This window comes from Rana temporaria, chromosome 1, assembly GCF_905171775.1.
Source record: "Rana temporaria chromosome 1, aRanTem1.1, whole genome shotgun sequence".
Lineage (NCBI taxonomy): Eukaryota > Metazoa > Chordata > Amphibia > Anura > Ranidae > Rana > Rana temporaria.
This window is the reverse complement of record NC_053489.1, coordinates 128,135,433-128,158,537: the sequence shown is the minus strand read 5'-3', so window position 1 is coordinate 128,158,537 and position 23,105 is coordinate 128,135,433. Positions and strand designations below refer to the sequence as shown.

The 23,105-nt window shown below is 43.3% G+C and overlaps 1 protein-coding gene across 4 annotated transcripts in view; it reads left to right on the top strand.

The window, feature by feature from the left end:
* Positions 1-23,105, top strand: part of CHD1 (chromodomain helicase DNA binding protein 1) — a 127,940-nt gene that overhangs the window by 6,793 nt on the left and 98,042 nt on the right. For 2 of the 4 annotated variants that reach the window (XR_005747856.1, XM_040342728.1), the window contains exons 2-6: positions 8,234-8,398; positions 11,017-11,212; positions 12,778-12,897; positions 14,708-14,775; positions 16,354-16,518. Coding sequence is in view for 3 of the 4 variants with exons in the window: in XM_040342728.1 (XP_040198662.1) it covers positions 8,352-8,398; positions 11,017-11,212; positions 12,778-12,897; positions 14,708-14,775; positions 16,354-16,518 (596 nt within the window). In the remaining variant the exon portion in view is untranslated. The remainder of the gene's footprint in view (positions 1-8,233; positions 8,399-11,016; positions 11,213-12,777; positions 12,898-14,707; positions 14,776-16,353; positions 16,519-23,105) is intronic. The other 2 variants (XM_040342737.1, XM_040342747.1) reach the window with 2 other exon arrangements.

The following is a 23,105-nucleotide window of genomic DNA, read 5'->3' as shown; positions in this document are numbered from 1 at the left end:
AGAAGGCAGCGGGGGGAGGGGGGCATGGGTGCAAATACCTATATTATACAGGTATCTGTCCCCTCCCCCTGAAGTGTTCTTACTGTGGGGGGGGGGGGGGTGGCCTCACTAGGGGAAACACTGATCCTCTGTTCATACATTGTATAAACAGAAGATCAGCATTTCCCCTGCTGACAGGACCGAGAGCTGTGTGTTTACACACACAGCTCCCGGTCCCCGCTCTGTAACGAGCGATCGCGTGTGCCCGATGGCGATCGCGCCCGCCGCAAAAAAAATTGCGATTCTCATTTTTCCCAGAATTGTGCAGCTCTAGTGTGTGTATGTGTGTATGTGTGTATGTGTGTATGTGTGTGTGTATATATATATATAATATATGTGTGTGTATGTATGTAATAATCGGACGCTTATTGGGATTTTTTTCTAAATGTTTCATCGTTTTTATATAGTGCGGAAAATAACTTGGTAGAAACCACGATCTGTAATTTCTCTCGAATACCATCCCCCTACAGTTAGAACACACAATAGGGAACACAGTTAACCCCTTGATCGCCCCCTTGTGTTAACCCCTTCCCTGCCAGTGACATATACATAGTAATCAGTGCATATTTAGAGCACTGATCGCTCTGTAAATGTCAATGGTCCCGAAAATGTGTCAAGTGTCCGACCTGTCCGCCGCAGTGTCGCAATACCGCTAAAAATCCCAGATCACCACCATTACTAGAAAAAAAAATGTATAGTAAAAACTAGAGGTCGACCGATATGGGTTTTTCTCTGGCCGATACCGATATTTAGAATTTGGGGCGGCCGATGGCCGATATATGATGCCGATTTTTGCGGCCGATATTTTAGGCCGATTTTTTATTTTTTGGCAGGTGGCGCTAATTGGCACTGGCAGATTGCACTGGATGGAACCAATTGGCAAAATCAGATGGCACTGATTGGCAGGTGGCACTGAATGGCACTGGCAGGTGGCACTGGTTGGCACGTGGCACTAAGGTGGCGGTGGCAGTGGCAGGTGGCACTAATTGGCACTGGCAGGTGGCACTAATTGGCACTGGCAGGTGGCACTGGTTGGCACTGGCAGGTGGCACTGGTTGGCACTGGCAGATGGCACTGGTTGGCACTGGCAGGTGGCACTGGATGGTACTGGCAGGTGGCACTAATTGGCAATAGTTAGCACTGGCAGTTGGCACTGGCAGGTGGCACTAATTGGCAGGTGGCACTGGATGGCCTTGGCAGGTGGCACTAGTTGGCACTAGCAGGTGGCACTGGCAGATGGCACTGGGTGGCATTGGCAGGTGGCATTGGCAGGTGGCACTGGATGGCATTGGCAATGCCAGGTGGCACTGGATGGCATTAGCAGGTGGCACTGGATGGCATTAGCAGGTGGCACTGGATGGTATTGGCAGGTGGCACTGGATGGCGTTGCCACTGGCAGGTGGCACTGGATGGCATTGACAGGTGGCACTGGATGGCATTAACAGATGGCACTAGTTGGCATTGGCAGGTGGCACTAGTTGGCATGGCATTGGCAGGTGGCACTGGATGGCATTGGCAGGTGACACTGGATGGCATTGGCATTAGCAGATGGCACTGGCAGGTTTCACAGCACATAATGTAGCGGATAATGTGTGAAACTCTCTATACAGTTTCACAACTGCTGCAGAGAGAAAGAGGAGCTCAGATTCATTGTGATGTTGAAGGTGGGCGGGACCCGGGTTGGGCGGGGCTCAGCTGTCCACCAGCCAATGGGATGAGATCATTGGCTGGATAGCTGCTGAGTCCCGCCCACCCCGGGTCCCGCCCACCTTCAACATCGCAACGAATCTGAGCTCCTCTTTCTCTCTGCAGCAGTTGTGAAACTGTATGAAGAGAGAGTTTCACACATTCAGCTACATTATGTGCTGTGAAACTGTGAGAGCAGAGAGAGAGAGGAGCTCAGATTCATCGTGATGTTGGAGGTGGGCGGGACCCGGGGTGGGCGGGACCCAGCAGCTATCCAGCCAATGATCTCATCCCATTGGCTGGTGTTGGACAGCTGAGTCCCGCCCACCCCGGGACCCGCCCACACCGACATCAGTCCGACAGCTCCATTCTCCTTCACACACACGGCACTGCTCTGCAGACAGTGTGGAGAAGGGAGGGGGAACCCCATGTTCCTCCTTCCTTCTCCACACTCTGCTGATGCAGATCTGCTAAATATCGGCCACATTTGGATAATAATCGGCCGATGCCGATTTCTCCAAAATGACTGAATATCGGCCCGATATATCGGCCGGCCGATATATCGGTCGACCTCTAGTAAAAACGTTCTATAAATGCCATAAATCTTTCCCAAAGTTTGTAAACGCTATAACTTTTGCACAAACCAATCAATATACGCTTATTGTGTTTTTTTTTTTTTTTTTTTTTTTTTTTTACCAGAAATATGTAGAATACATATCTGCCTTAAAGCGGATGTGCCATGGGAAAAAATATTAAAAGCCAGCAGCTACAAATACTGCAGCTGCTGACTTTTAATATTAGGACACTTACCTGTCCTGGAGTCCAGCGCCGATCGCAGCAGAGGACGAGCGATCGCTCGTCTCTCTGCTGCTCCCCCCGCCATCCACGCTGAGGGAACCAGGAAGTGAAGCGCTGCGGCTCCCTACGGCGCATGCGCGAGTCGCGCCGCGCCCGCCGATTGGCTTCCGCTGTGTGCTGGGAGCCGAGTGTTCCTAGCACACAACGGGGGGGCGACGGGATGTGATGGAATGCCCGTCTTTTGCCCGTGAATGCCGGGCCGGAAGTGGGTGCAAATACCTGTCAGCGGGACTCCACTTTAGGGTGGAGAACCGCTTTAACTGAGGATTTTTTTTTTTTTTTTTTTTTTTTCAAATTTGAATATTTGCCATAGCAAAAAGTAAAAGATATTGTGTCCCCCCCCCAAATTGTCGCTCTTGTTTATAGCGCAAAAAATAAAAACCACAGCGGTGATCAAATACCATCAAAAGAAAGCTTTATTTGTGGGGAAAAAAAATAAGTTTGTCAGTTAAAGCAAAAAAATGGCCTGGTCATTGAGCAGCCAAATCTTCCAGGCTGAAGTGGTTAAAGTAACAGTGCCAAAAAGCAAGAAATTACCTGGTCATGAAGGGGGGGGGGGAATCCTCTGTGGATCAAGTACTGTAGTTACATTTCCTAATTGGTGTTTCAGTTGCTTTACAAGTGGTTAGTAACTAATGGATTACATTGAAGCAGCTGCCTGCAATTGAGACATATTTGCATTGATCTTAAACCAGGAAACGGTTCTTATATTTGCATGGCATGCTCTGGCTTTCACGCTGGTGGCTCTAGTAAATTTTGAGGAATCTCTACTTCTAGTATGAGGCAAGTAGTGAAGGTGTTCTGAATTTATGAATCTTGAAACTTTGAGGTGTAATTTGTTTTCTTTCTGGTTTATCATGAACTGGCATAGGCTTGGTTCACACCTTGGCATCTGCATTGTCACCTGTTTAAAAAAAAAAAAAGTCAATGCAGGTTTTTCATGTTTTTGTGTGCCAGGCTCCCATTGGTCTGTATGGCCCAAAACGTGCATTGAGAAATGCACCAGTATTTTCCCCAATGCGCAGGTGGGAACAGGCCCCAGAGCAGCGCTTTCACTGTTACTTTTTTCAAATTACTATTGGAAAACTATAGGCAAATGGGCAATAGACATTTCAAATATATGTGTATTTTTAAAGCGGAGTTTCACTCGTTTGTAAGTTTATTAAAAAAGTCAGCAGCTACAAAAAGTGTAGCTAACTTTTCATAAAAGGACGCTCACCTGTCCCACTGTCCAGCAATGCGCCCGCCTGAATTCTCGCTCCTCTCTACGGCGCCAGCATTGAAAGTGTGGGCATCCGCCTGTGACAGCTTGCGGTTTCATTGCCAAGTCCGCACTGCGCGGGTAATTTGGCCCCCTGTAATACCTAGCTGATTCTGCCTGGCTATACCCTCCCCCCTGTAAACTGACCATGATAATTAGGGCTGCTGCAGCATATTTGGCAAGTACAGAATCACAGTATGTATAACATATGCAAAGTGGTTGGAGGGAAGCTTCAGAATGGCAAAGATGTTTTTATTACAAATTATGTGAGCAGACTACAGTTCCTCTTTAAGTTGCCACCAAAGAACAAGCCAAAATAAGTTCTCCTGATGATTGCAGAGATAATACTTATGTATATGTTAACCACTTGGCGCCCGCACCATAGCCAAATGACGGCTACAGTGCGGACCCCAAATGCCGGGAGGACGTTAATAGACGTCCTCCCCTTTGCGTGCTCCCCGCAGGCCCCTGAAGGGCATGCGCGCTGTAATCACCCAAATCACTGAGACTTGGGTGATCACGGATCCGTGTAAGGGGCCGGTCCCAGCCCCTTACCATGTGATCAGCTGTCAGCCAATGACCGTTTACAGGCTTTTGTTTACATCACGTGATAATCGGCTTATGTGAAAGGGACATCGGTCCCAAGAGGATGGAGGCACATTTGCCCCGTGTGCCGCCTTATCGGTGCCCACCAGTGCTGCCCACAGTAAGCAAGTAGTTAATTGTTTCTACCCATAGAAACAATTAACTACTTAGGCCCAGAAACCATAGTACGCATTTTTTTTTTTTTTTTTTTTTTTTCTATCTTGGACACTGACACAATTTTATTTTTTATTAATCCTAGGCAAAATATAAGTACCCTGACCTTTGATCAGACCTTTTGCCCTTACCTTGACCCTGATGACCCTAGCACTAAACTAGGCTATTTTTTTCTTATATATATATATATCTCTCATACATTTTTGTTTTATATCTTTCTCCCCTGCAAGAAGAGGGGGGGGGGGGGAAACACATGAGCTGGCTGCACAGTGATTGATCACTGCAATAGCCAATCAGAGGCTATCACAGCAATCAGGTGACTGGGAATCGGCATTCCCCCATCCTGATCCTTGGTTCAAGACACGTGCTCTTGGTGAGAGCCCGGTCTCTGTGCTGTGCGGCCTCACAGATAAAGACCCACTTCCATAAGGCCACAAATAGGCATCGGCGGGAATGGGTATTTTTGTTATAAACAAGACCAAGCATAAATCCATGGAAAGATCCAAGCTTTACTCACCAGCCAGCACGCTGACACCCAAATTACCTATCTAACAGTATGCATTAAAACAGGGGTTTAGTATGCACACATTTGCAATTGCATGTGTAAGCCACAGAGCCTTGTCGCGGCACCCTGGTATCTGTGGTCCTATCTCTAGCTAATGAGTGACTCCACAATGGAAGCACAGGCATTCTTATGAATAGATTGGGGTCAAGTGGACTGAAGGGAGCCCACTTCTTTTTTAAAGATACACAGGCACACTGAACACCCAGCAAATCGCACAATGGCTGCAAAGGTGTCAGTACGTTGCCTGACCAATATAACCGTAATATTACAACAAAAAATGATGTCCACTACCCCCACCTATAACTAACTGGCCATTGCAGCAAGTAGCATTGGAAGGCAACATATGATATAAACAAGACCAAGGATAAATCCTAAGCTTTACTCAGCGGCCAGCCCGCCGACAACCGAATCAACCTATCTAACAGTATGCGTTAAAACTGGTTATTTTTTTGTACCCGGAGGTTTTGCCAGTAACCCGCATCCTATCCTCTCATTGAACTGTTTCTATGGAGGAGCGTTGTTGTCCTAGCCTGCTATTCTGATTTGGGCAACAAACGCCACCTTCTTTCTCACCTCTATTACACACTGTAAAGTAGTGGGAGGACATGTTAAACTAAAAGGTCAATTTGGCTCTAACCATGCTTGCATGTGACCTGAATCCGATAATCACTTATACCACACATTGGGTCGTTATACCTCTTTGCTCCTAACCCCTGGATGCTGAGGTTTTTCTGAACAACGTAAAACCACTTCAACGGTTTCTCCCCTAAATCGATCCACAGCGCAGGAAATTCTATGTAGAAGACTCTCGTGGTCTAGTGGTTACGTTGCTACAGTGATGTTAATGTAGTGACGTTGGGAATAATCCATGGAGAGTGCAATGGTGTTTTCAGCTGGGTAGACATTAGTTCCCGTGGAAATGCATTTGCTTCTGCAAATGCAGTTTTACAACCATGGCTGCAAACTTTTAATAAAACAATCAATCGTACTCGACTAGGTGCGTGATTGCTCCAATGCTGCATCCAAGACCGAGAACTGAGTGATCAAAGACTGCTGATCACTTGGGTTTCATTGTTTATAGAGCAGAGAACCAGTGACTGTCAGTCTACTGGCTCTGCTAATGGATGTATCCACTTGCCTACTAAATGAGCCTGATTTTATAGAGCATTTCCGAAGTTAGCATGGCATACCTTTTGTTTGCCGGTCTTTTAAAAGAAGTGTGTGTAGCACTGACCCCCGAAGGAGCTGCTGGTTTAATTTGGGCCTGCACTCTACCAATAAACCCCACAAACGTGGCTCAATCCCCTTGGCACAGCTGTGATGCAATGCATTACAATGTAAGACAATACAAAATACCTGTATTGTAACCCCAGGATCCACTGTCTGCACCTGGAGGGAGAAAAACAGTACCCCACAACAATTGGATATTTAACCAAAGATATATTTTACTGTGAAATATGCAAAAAAAATTATTACCATAATTGTGCTGTCATCCCAACGTAAGACGACAGCACAATGGATTTCAACATAAACAATTTGAAAACAGTATACATATATGTAGGTTTATACCTGGGAGCTCCCACTGCTTTATAAGCTATGCGTGAGATCTCACTTAAAGTACTTAGTCCTGGATCTTCTTTTCTTCGCTAGCTAAAGTAACTCCTTGTGATTTGTAATCCACAGTTTTGACGAGTTAAATTGAAGTGAAAGTGCTCCTGGTATAACTGCAACAACTATTTTATCATTGCTTGAGATGTCACGGTAGATAGGACTCAAGCCTTCTCAATGTCAGTTGCTCTGCTCCTTCGTGTAACGATAAATTCCAGTGAGGCCTGTATACGAGTCTAACTGCGTGTGAAACTTAAGCTGTGGGCCGTGACCCGCTCATCCACTGGATCGGAGCTCCGTGTAGTAACTTTTGCTCGGTGACTGCAACTTGCTTCTTGCCAGTCGCTTCGTTCAGCCCCCTGGATCTATCCTGTGAAGAGGTTCAGTGTCTCTTGGTCTCTGCAATCCTGCCACCGTCTCCCGGGCACCTTCAGATCACTTCCCCCCACAACTGTGATTGCGCCCCCAAAACTGTGTGTCCTGTCTCCTAGCAACCTTCCAGGAAAACAAACACATATCCCTGCATTACCAGTATTTGGTCACTAGATGGCTCCAAATACTGAAACATAGCAATGTCCATAGACGTTGTATGAAAGTATGCAAACGCACATCGATATACGAGAATGTCAGCGCTACATGTGTTTTTTTTTTTTTTTTTTTTTGGATTCATACTTACCTAGGTGGATGCTGCAGCTGTCCCCCAGCGTCTTTGCACTGAGAACCAAACCACTGAACATCGACGATGGCTCGGTTCTCACTCCTCCCCAAGCAGAGAGCCTCCGACTGTCAGTAAACATCTCTCCTGCTCTGTTCCCCCCCAAGTCTGGCAGATCCAGACTTCTGAAGTCGGGATGACGTGCTGCCTCGACTGATTGTAGTGACGTCAGCAGATAGTGGACTTCAGACTGCTCTCCTCTGAAAATGGGTCACAGGAGTGCAAAACTAATAGAAGCCCAGCCTAAAAAGCTCAGGCTTGACTTATCCTTTAATCTCACCTCTGTTAGATCCCATCTGGAGGTTTTCAAACCTTCACCACCAGAAACATTGTAAAATACCCTGGTTTCTGACTGGGTAATCTGTGCGTGAATCTGCAAAGATGTCTGTCAAATCGCCTTTAAAGTTGGACTGCATTGCCGGTTTGAAATCGTGCTAGTTCAAGCTGAACTTGTATGATTTCAAAACCGCATCACTGCGAACCTAGGCTAAATTGGAAAGTGATTTATATAAAAAAAAAAAGCAGAATAAAAATCTTAATTTCGGTTTTTCTCTTTGACCTGGTAAGCATCAGATCTCATGAATTTCTCCGTGTTTCAAGACGTACCCATGAGAAGTTGTTTGTAAAGCTGTGTCTAGCACAACCAGTTTGTTTCCTATGTGTGCAATTGCTGAAAGTTGTTAAAGTATTACCTTATGTTCTATGCAGCAGAAAATAATTGTAATATTTTTTTTTTCTGCAGGTGTTTGGGGAATTGTTACTCTTCTAGCAGTGTTTTTCTTAACAAGCAAGCATCCTTATGATCAAGTATTAACGTCTGGATTTGTACATATTTCTTTTAAACCTGTGATTTTTTGACAATGAACGGGCACAGCGATGAAGAAAGTAATGGCAGTGGAAATTCAAGGTATGGATTTGTTTCGTTTTTTGTTTTCCTCTTTAAAATGGAGCTATAGGCAAAGGGGGTAGATTCACATTTGAAATAAAAATGTATAAACTTTGTTACTAACACATAAATAAGAATTCTGTGTTGTAACCTAAGCACCATGCCAGAGAATATAGTCACATCCCTGATCTTGGACAATGCTCCTTCCAGCTCATGATTGGGCAGTGAGGGTGTTTCAGCTCACTGGTAAAGTCATCCCTTTGCGCTCTCCTTCTGTCAGCATGTTCCCACTGCTAGATTAATAGCACTGTGGAATGCAGTAGGACCTGATTGTCTCCTTTTGTGATCCTCTTGCAGTCGGAGATCCACTGTGCAGGGAATTACAGAAGGTTACTCTATAGACTGACTAATGTACTGGCTATATTTTGAAATGCGTGTTTTTTTTTTTTTTAGTCCAATGTTACCTGTAAGCTGTGATGCAGCTGCTCCCCAGAGGCACACCTTTTACTTACACGAACCAGCTCAAGCCAGTGTCTTGGGTCATTGGCTCCCGCATCTTTTAATCAAATCCAATTATCAGGGGGGCAGGACCGAGTCCTGCAGTCTGTCAATAGACACAGCAGCCAGGACATGGGAGCGTGCCTGCACGAGTGCCCCAAGGGAGAGTGGCTCTCCAATGGGGCACTCAAGAAGAGGAGCTAGAAGCGCTGCTGAGGGACCCCAGAAGAGGAGGATCGGGGCCCCTCTGTGCAAAGCCAACTGCACACAGGAGAGGAGTATGACGTGTGTGTGTGTAATATATATATAATATATATTTTAAACAAAGAAACCTTTTAAATGTACTTTTAAGTGCAAAAAGGTGAATTCCACTTGTGCTCCCCTCCAGGAAAGATGTACCCCTGCAGGGGTAAAGCGCATTTGAGCAGAGTTGCCTCTGGTCTTGGTGCCAATAAAGTTGCCTCCTCCACGGTGGGTTAGATCGTGTGGTCCATTCACATATGGAAGAGATTGATACTCATAGCGCAACTCCACAAAAGTTTGTTTTATTTAATCAAAGCAAAAAAGTATCTTTAAAACACGCACTATAAGTAGTGCTAGAGAGTCTGTAACAATGTTACAGCCACAGATCTACATTTTAATATTGCTATGAGTATCAAATCCCCCATCTTTCTATACTACTTACTACCAACTCCACCTAGTGGAGTTTTGGGGTTGTCAGAAACCATATTTATTTATATCTACATACCAAAGCGTAGTATGAACGATTTTTAAATATTACCTATCGGCCCCATTTATTTTTTTAACTGTTTAGTTTTCCTCCCTCTTGAAAATGCTTATCTTCAATAAAAAAATAATAATCCACAAATCAGACTGAAACTGACATCGTGATCCGCCCACATGTCTGGACCGACACCTGGCTCAGCCTCTCAGTGAGCCGCTGAGTGCCTGAGCCGGCCACTCCCACCCCCTCAACTGGCCAGCATTAGGCAAGTATGATTCCAAATAAAAATTCCCTTCTCCTGCAAGGGCTTATTTACACACAATCCCAATGTTCAGTTTGCATTCCTGCATACACATTTTCATTCATTTGTAATTTACTGCAATGAGTTGTAGGCATTCTTTATTTTATTTTTGTGGCCAGTTTACATCTGTTCTATGATGCTTACGTGTGAAAAAATGCAGCTTGCTGCACTTTTTTCTTTTTTCCAATGCATATGAAAGCATTGCAATGTTGTAAACTAGGCTCATTAAAAATGTTCTTCCATATGTGTTTAACCACTTCAGCCCCACAAGGTTTTACCGCCTTAATGACCAGGTAATTTTTTGTGATACGGCACAGCGTCTCTTAAACTGACAATTGTGCGGTCGAGCGACGCTGTACCCCAAAAAAAATTCTTCCCCACCCCCTTTCAAATAGAGATTTCTTTTGGTGGTATTTGATCGCCTCTGCAGTTTTTTTTTTAATACGCATCCAAAGAAAAATTGCGGTAGACAAATCTGACCTCAAGTGACACTTTTTGGTGACCAGTGACACCAATACAGTGATCAGTGCTATAAAAATGCACTGATCACTGTATAAATGGCAGGGGTTAACACTAGGGATGCTCAAAGGGGTTAAGTGTCCCCTATGGGAAGCTGGCTATGACTGCTTGCGGCTTCCCACCTGGCTGCTCACTGTGAATGCGTGAGTTGCACTTTGCGATTTGTTCCCGCAGTTTTCATGGACCCATGACATGTCCCAGGTAGAAGGAGCAGCTTTAAGTTAAATAATGCAGGCTAAAGTAAATTATACTCTTACTTGACCCCTGTGTGGTTATTCTGTATGAGATTATGAACTCAGATTCTGATAAATTGAGTCAGTTTCTTGACTTTTTGCTGTATTTATTGGATTGAATTAGTAGGTCATTGAATGCTTTCACTGTATCTGGGGTTGCTCTTGTAAAGGAAACCTTTTGCTTCAAAGACATTTAAGCATGATGCACACAACCATTTACAGCATACTAGAATGTTATTGGGTTTTATTTGCATAGCAACATGTTTTGTCATGATGTCATTGCTTTCCTAAAATGTAAAATGGACATTATTACATTGTTAGGAGGAATAACAACTCTTCAATCTTTTTATTGTATTTTCTCCAGTAGCCGATCAGATGATGAATCTGGTTCTGGCTCAGGGTCCTCATCTGGCAGCAGCAGTGGTGGAAGCAGTAGCCAGTCTGGGAGCAGTGATTCTGATAGTGGTTCTGAATCTGGAAGCCAGTCTGACTCTGAATCGGACAATGCAGAACAAAAGCCAACTGTTCAGTCAAAGCCACCAAGGATGGATGGGGCTGAGGTAATGTACCATTTATAAAAGGCACTGAAGTTTGTATAATGCCTCCTGCACACAGGTGCTTGGTAGCTCCTGTATGCTGAGACATAAAATCCCGGGTGTGACACATATAGCTGCCAAGCAAATGGTTGTACCCTAGTGTGCTCAGTTAAACGTCAGTCGCTTCTGTGTTGGTGTTTAGAATTGCATGAACATATGTGACTTCTCCCTAAACACATCACTCTCTTATTTTTGGGAGAAGTGCCATACACACATGCACAGGTACATACAGAAACCATCTGCATTTACCCTGAGCATGGCCACATACAAAAATTCACTTGTATTGGTGGCTGCTCACAGAATGTATGGCGTAGCAGTGCTAGGAATTTTACACATTGGCACATGGCAGTTGCCAGGTGTCTTTGTGCGTGAGGCCTAAAGCTTCAGATGGAACATAGGGAAGTGGTCCAAAGAGTAGTAGTTTTTGCCACGCAGTTCAACAATTACTTGTGGTTGATTAAATTCTTTTCATCCGGTCATTGTTTGTTTTTTGACTGACCAAGGATTTTACCTGTAATCCACTAGTATAGAGGGGCTTACAGCCAAAATACAACAAACAATTGTTTCAAATTGTCTAAGGTGCAGAATATCAACATATCGTGTTTTGAGATCAGATATGTACCACAAATGTATTCTGTCAAAATGACCTGTGTGGCTGAGCTGCTTACACTGTGTATTTTTGTGTATGCTAAATATTTGCACATGCTTTTTCTGTAACCCAAAATGCTCTAATATGACAGTACTAACTTCCTTTAAGAAGTCTGCACTTGCACAAGAGCAGCTGCCTAATAGTTAATCCATCAATGTGATGGGTGGCCTCACTGGCCAATCAAGAGGCATGAAAAGTTCAGGCAGTCCAACTATATTGTTGATGGATGTTTGTATTTGCATAATGGGGCATCTACATTTTTGGGTTCCCAGATACCCTAAAATAAATGTATGGTTATTACTGAGTCTCTTCACATTCATTCTTGGGCTCCTGTACTATGCAGAAATGAGAACAATCGCTTTACATTTGTGTCTATCTCATATTTTATTCAACTATTAGATTTTCAAGGAGTGCTTTCAATACACTTATTGTAAAATACAGTTCATTTTAAGGGAGACATTCTGTTATGTTAAAAAACAGCATGTCTTAATCCTGGAAAGCTTTGCTTCTATAGTCTGAACATTGACACCTGGCAAGCTAGACACTGCATATCACAAGGTATTGCCACATCACTCAATAGGATAAGCTCATCTCTGAAGGTGGCTTTCTCCTTCAACACTTTAATTTTACCTTGTGTTCAACATGTGCACCCTGTCTGAAAATCCCCTTCTGTTTCTGTCACACCTTATTGTCTTAGCCTGTGTGTGTATATTCATGTATTATAATTGGTTATGCAGATGCTTTAATAAACTAAGGATGTTTGCTTTATTAAGGGGTTTAATGCCCAAATCTTGATGTTTATGTGAATCCTAATACGCAATTAATTGACACCAGAAATTCATAGCTCATAAAATTCACAATTTTTACCTCTTATTTACAGTTCTGGAAATCAAATCCCAGTATTCTTGCTGTGCAGAAATCGGCGATGATAAGAAAACAGCAGCAGCAGCAACTACAACAGCAGAAACCACCAGCATCTTCAAATAGTGGCTCAGAAGAGGTGTGTTTGATTTTTGCCATATGTGTGTGTGAGAGATATAGACATTCACACACATTCACACACTCTCACACACACACACACACTAATATTAGCTGCATATATAGTTGGTTACTTTAAAGGGTATGTCCACATTAGGCTGACCGTATTACACTCGACCTTCTAATATCTATGTGCGCACTCATTGTCCTGACGAGGAAAGTTGCAATGTCTTCATCACATTAGAAGTAGTTTACTCTTAGGGAGGATTTTGCCAAAACTGAAATTACTATTGTAACTGGTACAGAGAGGCTCATTTACACTGTAATCCACGTTCAGTGTGCAGTTCTGCATGCTGCATTTAAATGCATTTGTAATGCTATTGTGTTGTGTTGTTTTTTTTTTTTTTTTTTTTTTTTTTTTTCTTTATTACACTGTTGCACTTGCATGCGTTTTGCAGTGTCCCTTCTGTGAAAATAAACATGAAAGCACTGTAGTGGGGTAACCTAGAACCAGGCTCTGGGAAGTATATTCCTTTTTTCTTGCATACATGTCGATACTGTGTATAGATGGCATCTGATGTAAACAAGCTTTAAAACTTTGCTTGTATCTTGGTACAGATGTCTTAAAAATCACTGAACCAGTTGCACAAGCAAGATATTACATTCCTGGGGGCATTACATATATCGGTGGTATACAGAATGCCTCCAGGTTGCCATATTGCATTGACCTTTTTTTTTTTTAAGTTTTACTATTCTTCCCCCCTCTTGCCGCTGCCTTTCCTGGGCTCTGCGGTCTGATTGCAGAGCCCGGGAGCAATGTGACTAGTGGCGACAGCTGCACAGCATAGAGAGAGGGAAACTGATGATGATCCTCCCTCTCTATGTGAGGTATTGTGGTGAACGTCAGCGTGAGAGCAATAATTCCTAGCACCAGACCTCCTGTAAATGCGTTTAACGCGTTGCCTGTGGAGAGTTTTAAGTACTGTAGTTTGCTGCCCTTCCATGGGCGGGTGCAGTTTTAAAGTGTGACATGTTGGGTCTCTATCTACTTGGCGTGATATCATTTATATTTAAAAAAAAAAAAAAAATGGGTGTTTTGTGTGCAATAGTGCCCCCCCCCCCCAAAAAAAAGTTTAAAAACCACTGTGCAAATACCATGTGACATAAATTGCATCACCCACCATTTTATTCTATAGGACCTCAAGGAAAAAGTTTGGGTGTTTCAAGTAATTTTTTAGCAAATAAAGTAGATAATTTACACCTAGGAGAGAAATGTCAAAATTTACCACTTGGCTAGCGCTTAAAGAGGAGTTCCACCCAAATTTGGAACTTCCTCTTAACCCACTCTTCTCCCCCTTACATGCCACATTTGGCATGTAATTTTTTTGGGGGGGGAGTGGGGGCTTCAGGAAGAGTGGGACTTCCTGTCCCACTTCCTCCTTCCTGTAGGCGACTAAGCTTAATCGCCTTCAGGAAGGGGCTGCTGTAGGCGATCGCCTAGGACACGTCACAGGTCCTAGGCGATCTCCTGGCCAATTACACGTGCCGCGCCGCTCGCGCATGCGCAGTGGGTGCCCGGCCGTGAAGCCGAAAGCTGTCACGGCCGGGTGCCCATACTGAGAATGAAGACGCCGGCCGGGGAGGGGGGGAGAGGAGCGGAGCCCCGGCCGGCGCGTCGCTGGAGCAGGTAAGTGTCTGTTTATTAAAAGCCAGCAGCTACACTTTTTGTTGCTGCTGACTTTTAATAAACATACAAATGGCTGGAACTCCCCTTTAAGCACTGTTTGTTTCTTCATTGTTGGGTTTCCCGTAACTTTGGTTTTCTTTTGTAGGACTCATCTAGTAGTGGTGGCTCTGATGAGGATTCTTCAAGTGACCATAAAAAGAAAAAACGCAAAGAGTACGTAGATTTTTTTCTTTTGTTTGTATCTACGTTTGTGCTTCCAATCTAAATGTGCTGATTTCTTGTCCTTTGTCTAAATGTTTCTTGGTGCTGGTGTTATTTTCATTGCTTCATACCCAAATCTTTGTTCGCTGCCAAGATCTTGTTTATCTTCCAAAATGAGTGCTTTTTATAACCCCGAGTATCCTTCTACCTACAAAAGATTTAATTTAGAGAAAAGCTGCCTGCTTCTTATATAATTTAACATAATTTATTGCCAATCATTGTGGTCTTTTCCTAACGGTGGCAGTTTACATCTGAAACTTAAGCCTTTCAGTGTCTTAGGTTTGCACTTAGCTGTGTTAGTCTGAAGTCTCTGGAATTAGTATTTCTTCTGGTATTTCAGCTGCTCTGCCTTGGTCTTTGTTCTGCCAGTGCTAACCTGAATCCTTGCTTGCATATTTGTGGTCAATTCTGCAGTAGCTTCTTGTTATGTGTCACTTGTTTTGCTGTTTGGTTTTTATAGTGCAATTTACTGTCATACAATTACATGGGGTGCTGTATGTTGGTGCGTGAGGTAGAGGTTGCTTGTTTATAGCTTTGAAAGATTATCTTCTGTATGATTAAAAAGGCTAAAGCCAGTCAAAATGACTATTTCAGTTTTTTGGATAGTGGCAGTGGGTTATTTCATTCAGAAATAAAAAAAAAAAAAAATCAATTTCAACTGTTGAAATCAAGGCTCAATTCATTCATCTGCTTCAACCAATACTAGTACATCTTACTATTGCCACTGAATTCCATATTCTGTTCATTTATTTGACCCCGCTATGGTTTAGCCTTTTGTTTACTGAAGTAGTGGAGGTGGGTGGGCGGGAGCAAATTGCTCTGTCAGGTTCATCTTAATTTTGCTCTCCTCAGGTCATACAAAAATCTATTGGGTCACGTTTTGGCTCATTTGTTACTCTGAAATATCATTCTTGGATGGACTTGGCCTTTAATTTTTTCCCGACCAGCATTTCTCCTGTCAGAAGGTTTTTCCTGTGTGCTTTTTTTTCTTATATCATTTGTACAGCATTCAGGCTCAGCACATGTACTGTAACAGTAAGGAGTAGAAGGAAATTGTGATAAAAAATCTCTACTTTAGTAGAAGGAAATATTGGTGTTCAGCAACTCTTTGTCAGATGTTTTCTCTCAAATGGCGAGCTTTTGAGAGTTGCTGCTTTAATTTCCAGTCCTTTTTGCTGTAAGAGTGGCTGTTACTAACAGTTTGGCCACTTAAGATGTGTATATGAATATACCGATCATGTGCACCCTCGTTACATATTTGCCACATGGAAAATGGAGGCCATGTTTACCAGCATTGGTCTAAATGCAGGAAGAACTGTCTAATCAGGGCCTATTAACACTGGATGATAGTTTTATTATAAAAGTTAACGTTTTGTGTGTGTATATGAAGTAGTTTTCCTTTTGCAAGTGAGAGATTAAGAATGGGTGATTCAGTGGGGCGTTGCTCCCTATTTTTTGTGGTATGGATGTGTGTTTGAAGCAAGCTTGCATGTTATAACTTTATCATTTCCGCCCTCTCAATATGTGCAGTGAAGATTGGCAGATGTCCGGCTCAGGTTCTCATAGTGGCTCTTCATCGACCAGTTCCAGTTCAGATTCTGACTCAGGGGGGGATAGACAGAAAAACAGCAGTAGGGACAGCGAATCTGATTATGAACCGAGCCTTAAAGTAAAAAACAAGAAATCTCAAAACAGGTAAGGGCTAGACTCTGATGGTTTTCCTCGATGTAATCTCTATATAACTGGGCAGTTCCAGAACTGTAGTAATAAACATTTAATGCAATTGCATTTCACTTTCATAGTTTTATATAGAACATTGTACCCTTTTTATACTATTTCTTGAATGGAAATATATCAGCACATGTAAGCTTGGTGCAACTATTTGCTATGTAGACTTGTTTTTATCTTTCACAGACAAAGAATGGTTTACTCAAATGAGTTGTAAGTATGGTGCTGCTTTTAATGATCAGTTATGGAGAAATATATATTTCTACCAAATTTTTATTTTGGGCAGCCAACTAGACAGTTATTTTGCTTTTCTTTGGCCACTCTTCCACTGGATTCTATATTATTGTATCTGTACAGTCTAAAAGACTTTTTTTTAAATACCAGCTTGCACATTTACGATTTGCTTCAATAAAAATAGTTTTTAGAAATCTGTTAGTTTCATATAGTTTCATCAAATGGTTAGGATTGACTTGGCACAGCATTGTTTTGTGTGCAACTTATAGTAGATTGTACATGTGAACGGAGATGGCAGACTGGGCACTACATTAACCACTTCAGCTCTGGAAGGTTTTACCCCCTTCATGATCAGGACCCTTCATGCGGCACTGTGTTACATTTACTACTTAAAGGGGTGTTCCAGTAATTTCTAATGTTTATTAAAAGTCAGCAGCTACAAAAAGTGTAGCTGCTGGCTTTTAATAAACATACACTCACCTGCTCCACGTTCCAGCGACGCGCCGGCCGGTGCTCCGCTCCTAACCCCCCCCCCCCCTCCGGCCCACGTCTTCATTCTAAGTGTGGGCACCCGGCCGTGACAGCTTTCGGCTTCACGGCCGGGCACCCACTGTGCATGCGCGAGCGGCACTGCGCCATCTGATTGGACAGGTGATCGCCTGGGACCTGTCACGTGTCCCAGGCGATCGCCTACAGGGAGGGGCTGCGATAAGGCGAATAGTCATATCGCCTTAGCAGCCCCTCGGCGGAAGGAGGAAGTCCCACTCCTCCTGAAGCCCCCACTCCCCCCCCCCAAAAAAAGACATGCCAAATGTGGCATGTAAGGGGTGAGGAGTGGATTAAGCGGAAGTTCAACTTTTGGGTGGAACTCCACTTTAAGCTCCTGACCATTGTGCAGCTTAAAGACCAGGCCACTTTTTGCGGTTCGGCACTGCGTCGCTTTAACTGACAATTGCGCGGTCGTGCGACGTGGCTCCCAAACAAAATTGGTGTCCTTTTTTCCCCACAAATAGAGCTTTTCTTTTGGTGGTATTTGATCACCTCTGTGGTTTTTATTTTTTGCGCTAAAAACAAAAATCGAGCTATAATTTTGAAAAAAAAATGCAATATTTTTTACTTTTTGCTATAATATCCCCCAAAAATATATAAACTTTTTTTTTTTTCCCTCAGTTTAGGCCAATACGTATTCTTCTACATATTTTTGGTAAAAAAAAAAAATCGCAATAAGCGTTTGGTTTGCGCAAAATTTATAGCGTCTACCAAATAGGGGATAGTTTTATTGCATTTTTATATATAAAAAAAAATGTTAGTAATAGTGGCGATCAGCGATTTTTATCGTGACTGCGACATTATGGCGGACACTTTTGACACTATTTTGGGACCTTTGTCATTTTTACAGCAAACGGTGCTATAAAAATGCACTGGTTACTGTAAAAAATGGCAGTGTAGGGGTTAACCAGGAGGGGGCGCTGTGGGGGTTAAGTGTGTCATAATGTGCGATTCTTACTGTGGGGGGGGGGGGGCATGGTTGGGCGTGTGACGTGACTGATCGTCGTTCCCTATGATAGGGAACAGACGATTAGTGACAGGCTCACTAGGAAGCATGGGGAGAGGTTTGTTTACACTTACCTCTCCCTGTTCTTCCTCTCTGACCTGATCGCGAGACACCGGCGGCGATTAGGTCCGCTGTTCCTGCCATTTTGTCGACGTATATCGTCATGCGGCAGTCCTCAATCGGTTAACTATTTTTTGTTACCACCATTATTTTCGAGCACTACCTTAACTCTCTTGGGCGTGGAGTTCACCAGAGCGTCACAGGTTGCCACTGGAGTCCTCTTCCACTCCTCCATGACGACATCACAGAGCTGGTGGATGTTTGAGACCTTGCACTCCTCCACTTTCAGTTTGAGGATCCCCCACAGATGCTCAATAGGGTTTAGGTCTGGAGACATGCTTAGCCAGTCCATCACCTTTACCCTCAGCTTCTTTAGCAAGACAGTGGTCATCTTGGAGGTGTGTCTGAGGTCGTTATCATGTTGCAATACTGCCCTGCGGCCCAGTCTCTGAATGGAGTGGATCATGCTCTGCTTCAGTATGTCACAGTACATGTTGGCATTCATGGTTCCCTCAATGAAATGTAGCTCCCCAGTTCCGGCAGCACTCATGCAGTCCCAGACCATGACACCCTCACCACCATGCTTTATAGTAGGCAAGACACACTTGTCTTTGTACTTCTCACCTGGTTGCCGCTTGACACCATCTGAACCAAATAAGTTTATCTTGGTCTCATCAGACCACAGGACATGGTTCCAGTAATCTATGTCCTTAGTCTGCTTGTCTTCAGCAAACTGAGGGCTTTCTTGTGCAGTGTGTGGCGTATGGTCTGAGCACTGACAGACTGACCCCCCCCCCCCCACCCCTTCAACCTCTGCAGCAATGCTGACAGCACGTGTATGTCTATTTCCCAAAGACAGCCTCTGGATATGACGTGGAGCATGAGCAACTTCTTTGGTCGACCATGGCTAAGCCTGTTTTGAGTGCAACCTGTCCTGTTATACTGCTGTATGGTCTTGGCCATCGTGCTGCAACTCAGTTTCAGGGTCTTTGTAATCTTTTTATAGCCTAGGCCATCTTTATGTAGAGCAAAGGGTTGTACTCGCTTTTGTTGTCAGCTGTTTAGACGTTAATGGCAGCGTGTTGAGTAATTTTAAGGGGACAGCAAATTTACACTGTTATACAAGCTGTACACTCACTACATTACATTGTAGCAAAGTGTCATTTCTTTAGTGTTGTCACATGACAAGATGTAATAAAATATTTACAAAAATGAGGGGGTGTACTCACTTTTGTGAGATACTGTATAATATGTGATTCTGCACAGCAGGCCCGGGGACTTAAGCTGTAAAACGCTGAAACAAAGATCAGAGCCAATCGGCAGTGCTGAGATCAATAAAAGGAGGAAAACTTTTTTTTCTAAAAGGGAAAATGATATAGCGATTGTGTGATACATTAGGTCTACAAGCTAAAGGTCCCACAAGGACGAAGAAACAGTTGCGTTTTTTTTTGCAGTGCTCAAACTCTGCCAGTCTCTGATTTTTTTTTTGACTGGTATCGCTCCCAAAGAATGTACTGTGATTGTCCTCTCATCAGATATGAGGTTGGTGGAGGATAAAAAGTTATGGTTAGTCCAATACTTTTTTTTTTTTGTGTGATTTGCAAGCACAATGCTTGTTTTGTAGCACCTGAAATCCCTGGCAGCAGCAAGGAATGGACTCTGCATGGGATCTGCATACCCAAATCTAGGTCCTTCTTTCAGGACTTGAGAGGGACCTCTTTGGCATCCTCTTACTCTGAATCGGCTAAGATATATGTTCTTTGTCATCTCAGTAGATGTCCTGACTGTTTTACTAAGGATCCAGATGCATTGCACGTGCATCTGTTGCCATTTACACCAGTCTTGACTCTTGAGCATAGATGTCCTGGAGCACTGGGTTCATCTGTCATTTCTAGGAGTTTTAAATAGAATTTGTATCACTGCCACCCTCCAGTCTGCCAGCTTCCCACCCAAAGACAGGCAGATTTGTGGGCCTACACGGAGTAGTAATCCCATTTCCTGCATAAGAAAGGCTTGAAGGTTTTTACTGAATTATTCAGTCCCAATGTCCACAATCTGTCATTGCTCCTCTTAGGGTCATTTTTGGTATCCGTGGGCATCCAAGACTCTTATCTTCACCTTTTACATCTTTCCCATACACCAACACTTTTTATGCTTAGACCCAACCCTTGCAACTTGTTGCCCTGCTATTTGGGCTTTCTGCTGCACCATAAGTATTCACAAAAGTACTGGCTCTGCCCCTGACCCCTGCTAAGATCACAAATGTCACAGGGGATATGGGTGACCACCTGCTGAAGGATTCCATATCGGATATGAAGGAGGTGCAGGCTGTGCTATCTCTACACAGGAGTTCAAGTAGTATTACAGTCAAAACCAAAAATGTGATATATTGCAGCTTGTCAATCATTGGATGTGGTGGTTGCATCAGTTTTCTTAGACTTTTTCCTCTGCTTTCACTTGGTGATCTCGTCAGTAACACACCTCCTGTATTGGAGTGCCCCCCCTCTGAATGAAGGAAAACAGGGGGCACCTTTTGGACATCAGTATTGTCAGTCTGGGGGTAGGGAGTGTTATATAATTTTAAGTTCAGATTTAAATACACTTACAAATTGAAGCTGTACTCCAGCTAATACTTTTTAGGCAGTTATAGCAAGCTGTGCTTTTACTTTTGAGATGACGTTTTTACATAATCATCATTGTAAGAACCCCTGTTGGTGCTAAATTGTTTCTCGACTCTGTAAACTAATACATTCTGCTGGAGAGCTTTTTCTTTTGAAAAACAGACTTGCTGGCTAGATTACCAGATGACAATAGAACAAAAAATTGCCTAAAAAAATAAAGCCATCATAGGAATTGGTAGGGTGCAATATCATATGTTTGCTTTTGGGTTCAATACTTTTTTTTTTTTAAGTCAAAATTCCCATTTTTTTTATTTTACATAACATTTTTATTGTTAATCTGTTACAAACCTAGTCAGTTTAAACTGAGCATATTGTTAGAAACTATGTGCAAAAATGTATAAACTTTTTAATATTTCAAAACTGCCAGTGTCAAATGATCAGCAATCCTGAGGTATTAGCAAGTGAATTTTATATACAGGTCTCTGCATTTCCTGGTACAATAATGTATAGTGGTTTTGAATACTTTTTTAAACTGATCTCCAGCCACATGGTAAAGTTACTGATTAATGCAGCTCTGTGTTCACGAATGCATATCCATAACACAAAATGTAATCTATTGCAGCTTATCAGTCCTTTTGATTTAGATTTTTTTTAATTTATTTTTTTCATGCATTTTCTCCTTTTTATATTCACCTAGTAATTCTGCAAAATGTGCACTTTCTGTCCCTGGGTGGCTATGCTCCCTCTTCCACAGTATACATGGAGGAAGCCATGGTTGCCACTCAGGTTTGAACTGCAGGCTTTTGATGCAGTTTTTCCGGCACTTCTGTGACCCAGACAGATGGTGGGTTAGGCTGCATTCACATCTAGACGGACGAAATCGCGGCGTTTTGTCGCCGCAAATCGCGGTAAAAATAGCGGCGTTTTGTACCGCGATTTGCGGCGACAAAACGCGGGTATTGTCCGCCTAGATGTGTCCCAAGATGACCCCCTCTATGGAGATGATTGCCATCTCCTAGCCGAACGCTCGAAGACGCCTGAAAAAAAGGTCCGGGACCTTTTTTCACGCCGCAGGCGACAGGCGTTCGGCGTGGAGATGTGAACCATCTCCATAGAGGGACATGTATTTCCAGCCCTCTGGCGGCAGAGGCGTAGCGCTACCGGCGTAAAAACGCCTAGGTGTGAATGGGGTCTTAAAGCCTGCTGTTGGCTGAAGTCACAGAAAAGGTCTAGGCTCTGCGAGGATTTTGACTTTTAGCCTGGGTTTACACTGAACGCGGGTTTAAAATCGTGCGAGTTCAGCTGAACGCGCACGATTACAAACCCGCATTTCATTCCGACTTCGGGAGCGATTTCGGAGACATCTGTGCAGGTTCATGCACAGATGTCTATTGAAATCTCCCCCGAATTATCCAAAAGTAGTTCTCTCGGGACTACTTTTGAGAATCTGTGCCGCAAAGTCGGCAATGGTGTTAATTTAGTCGACTAAATTAATACTATTTTATTCTACTAAAATACGAAGAAAACAATTGATGACTAAAATGGGACCAAAACTAAAATGCCATTTTAGTCAAAAGTAAGACTAAAACTAAATTAAAATTTTTACTTCAAAATTAACACTGGTCTGTAGTGCATACCTCGATACCATAAATAATAACATATTCGATTTTTCATTCCAGCAATATATGAGTTTGGACATTGTAGAGAAATGTTAACTAATGCATTACAATTTTTAATTGCACCCATTAGTTTTTAGACAACTAAAATTAGTTTGTTGACTAAAATGTACTGGAGATTTAGTCGACTAATACTAAAACCAGGGCTCAAAATTTCAAGTCCTGAGCTACTAGCCAGGCCTCAAGGCGTACTCGCCACCAGTTGCCCCGCCCAACCCCTACCATGTCCCGCCCCCCAGACACCCCCTTATAAATTATTTCATGAAATGACACTTAAATGTTTTATACAGGATTAAGTTATAAAAATAATATATATTAACTTTATCCGTGCCCAAAAATGCAGCCTGCCACGTGTCCCCAGAGCAGCCTGTGCTGAGTGAGAGGAGCCGCAGCCTGGTTGTTCAAAGC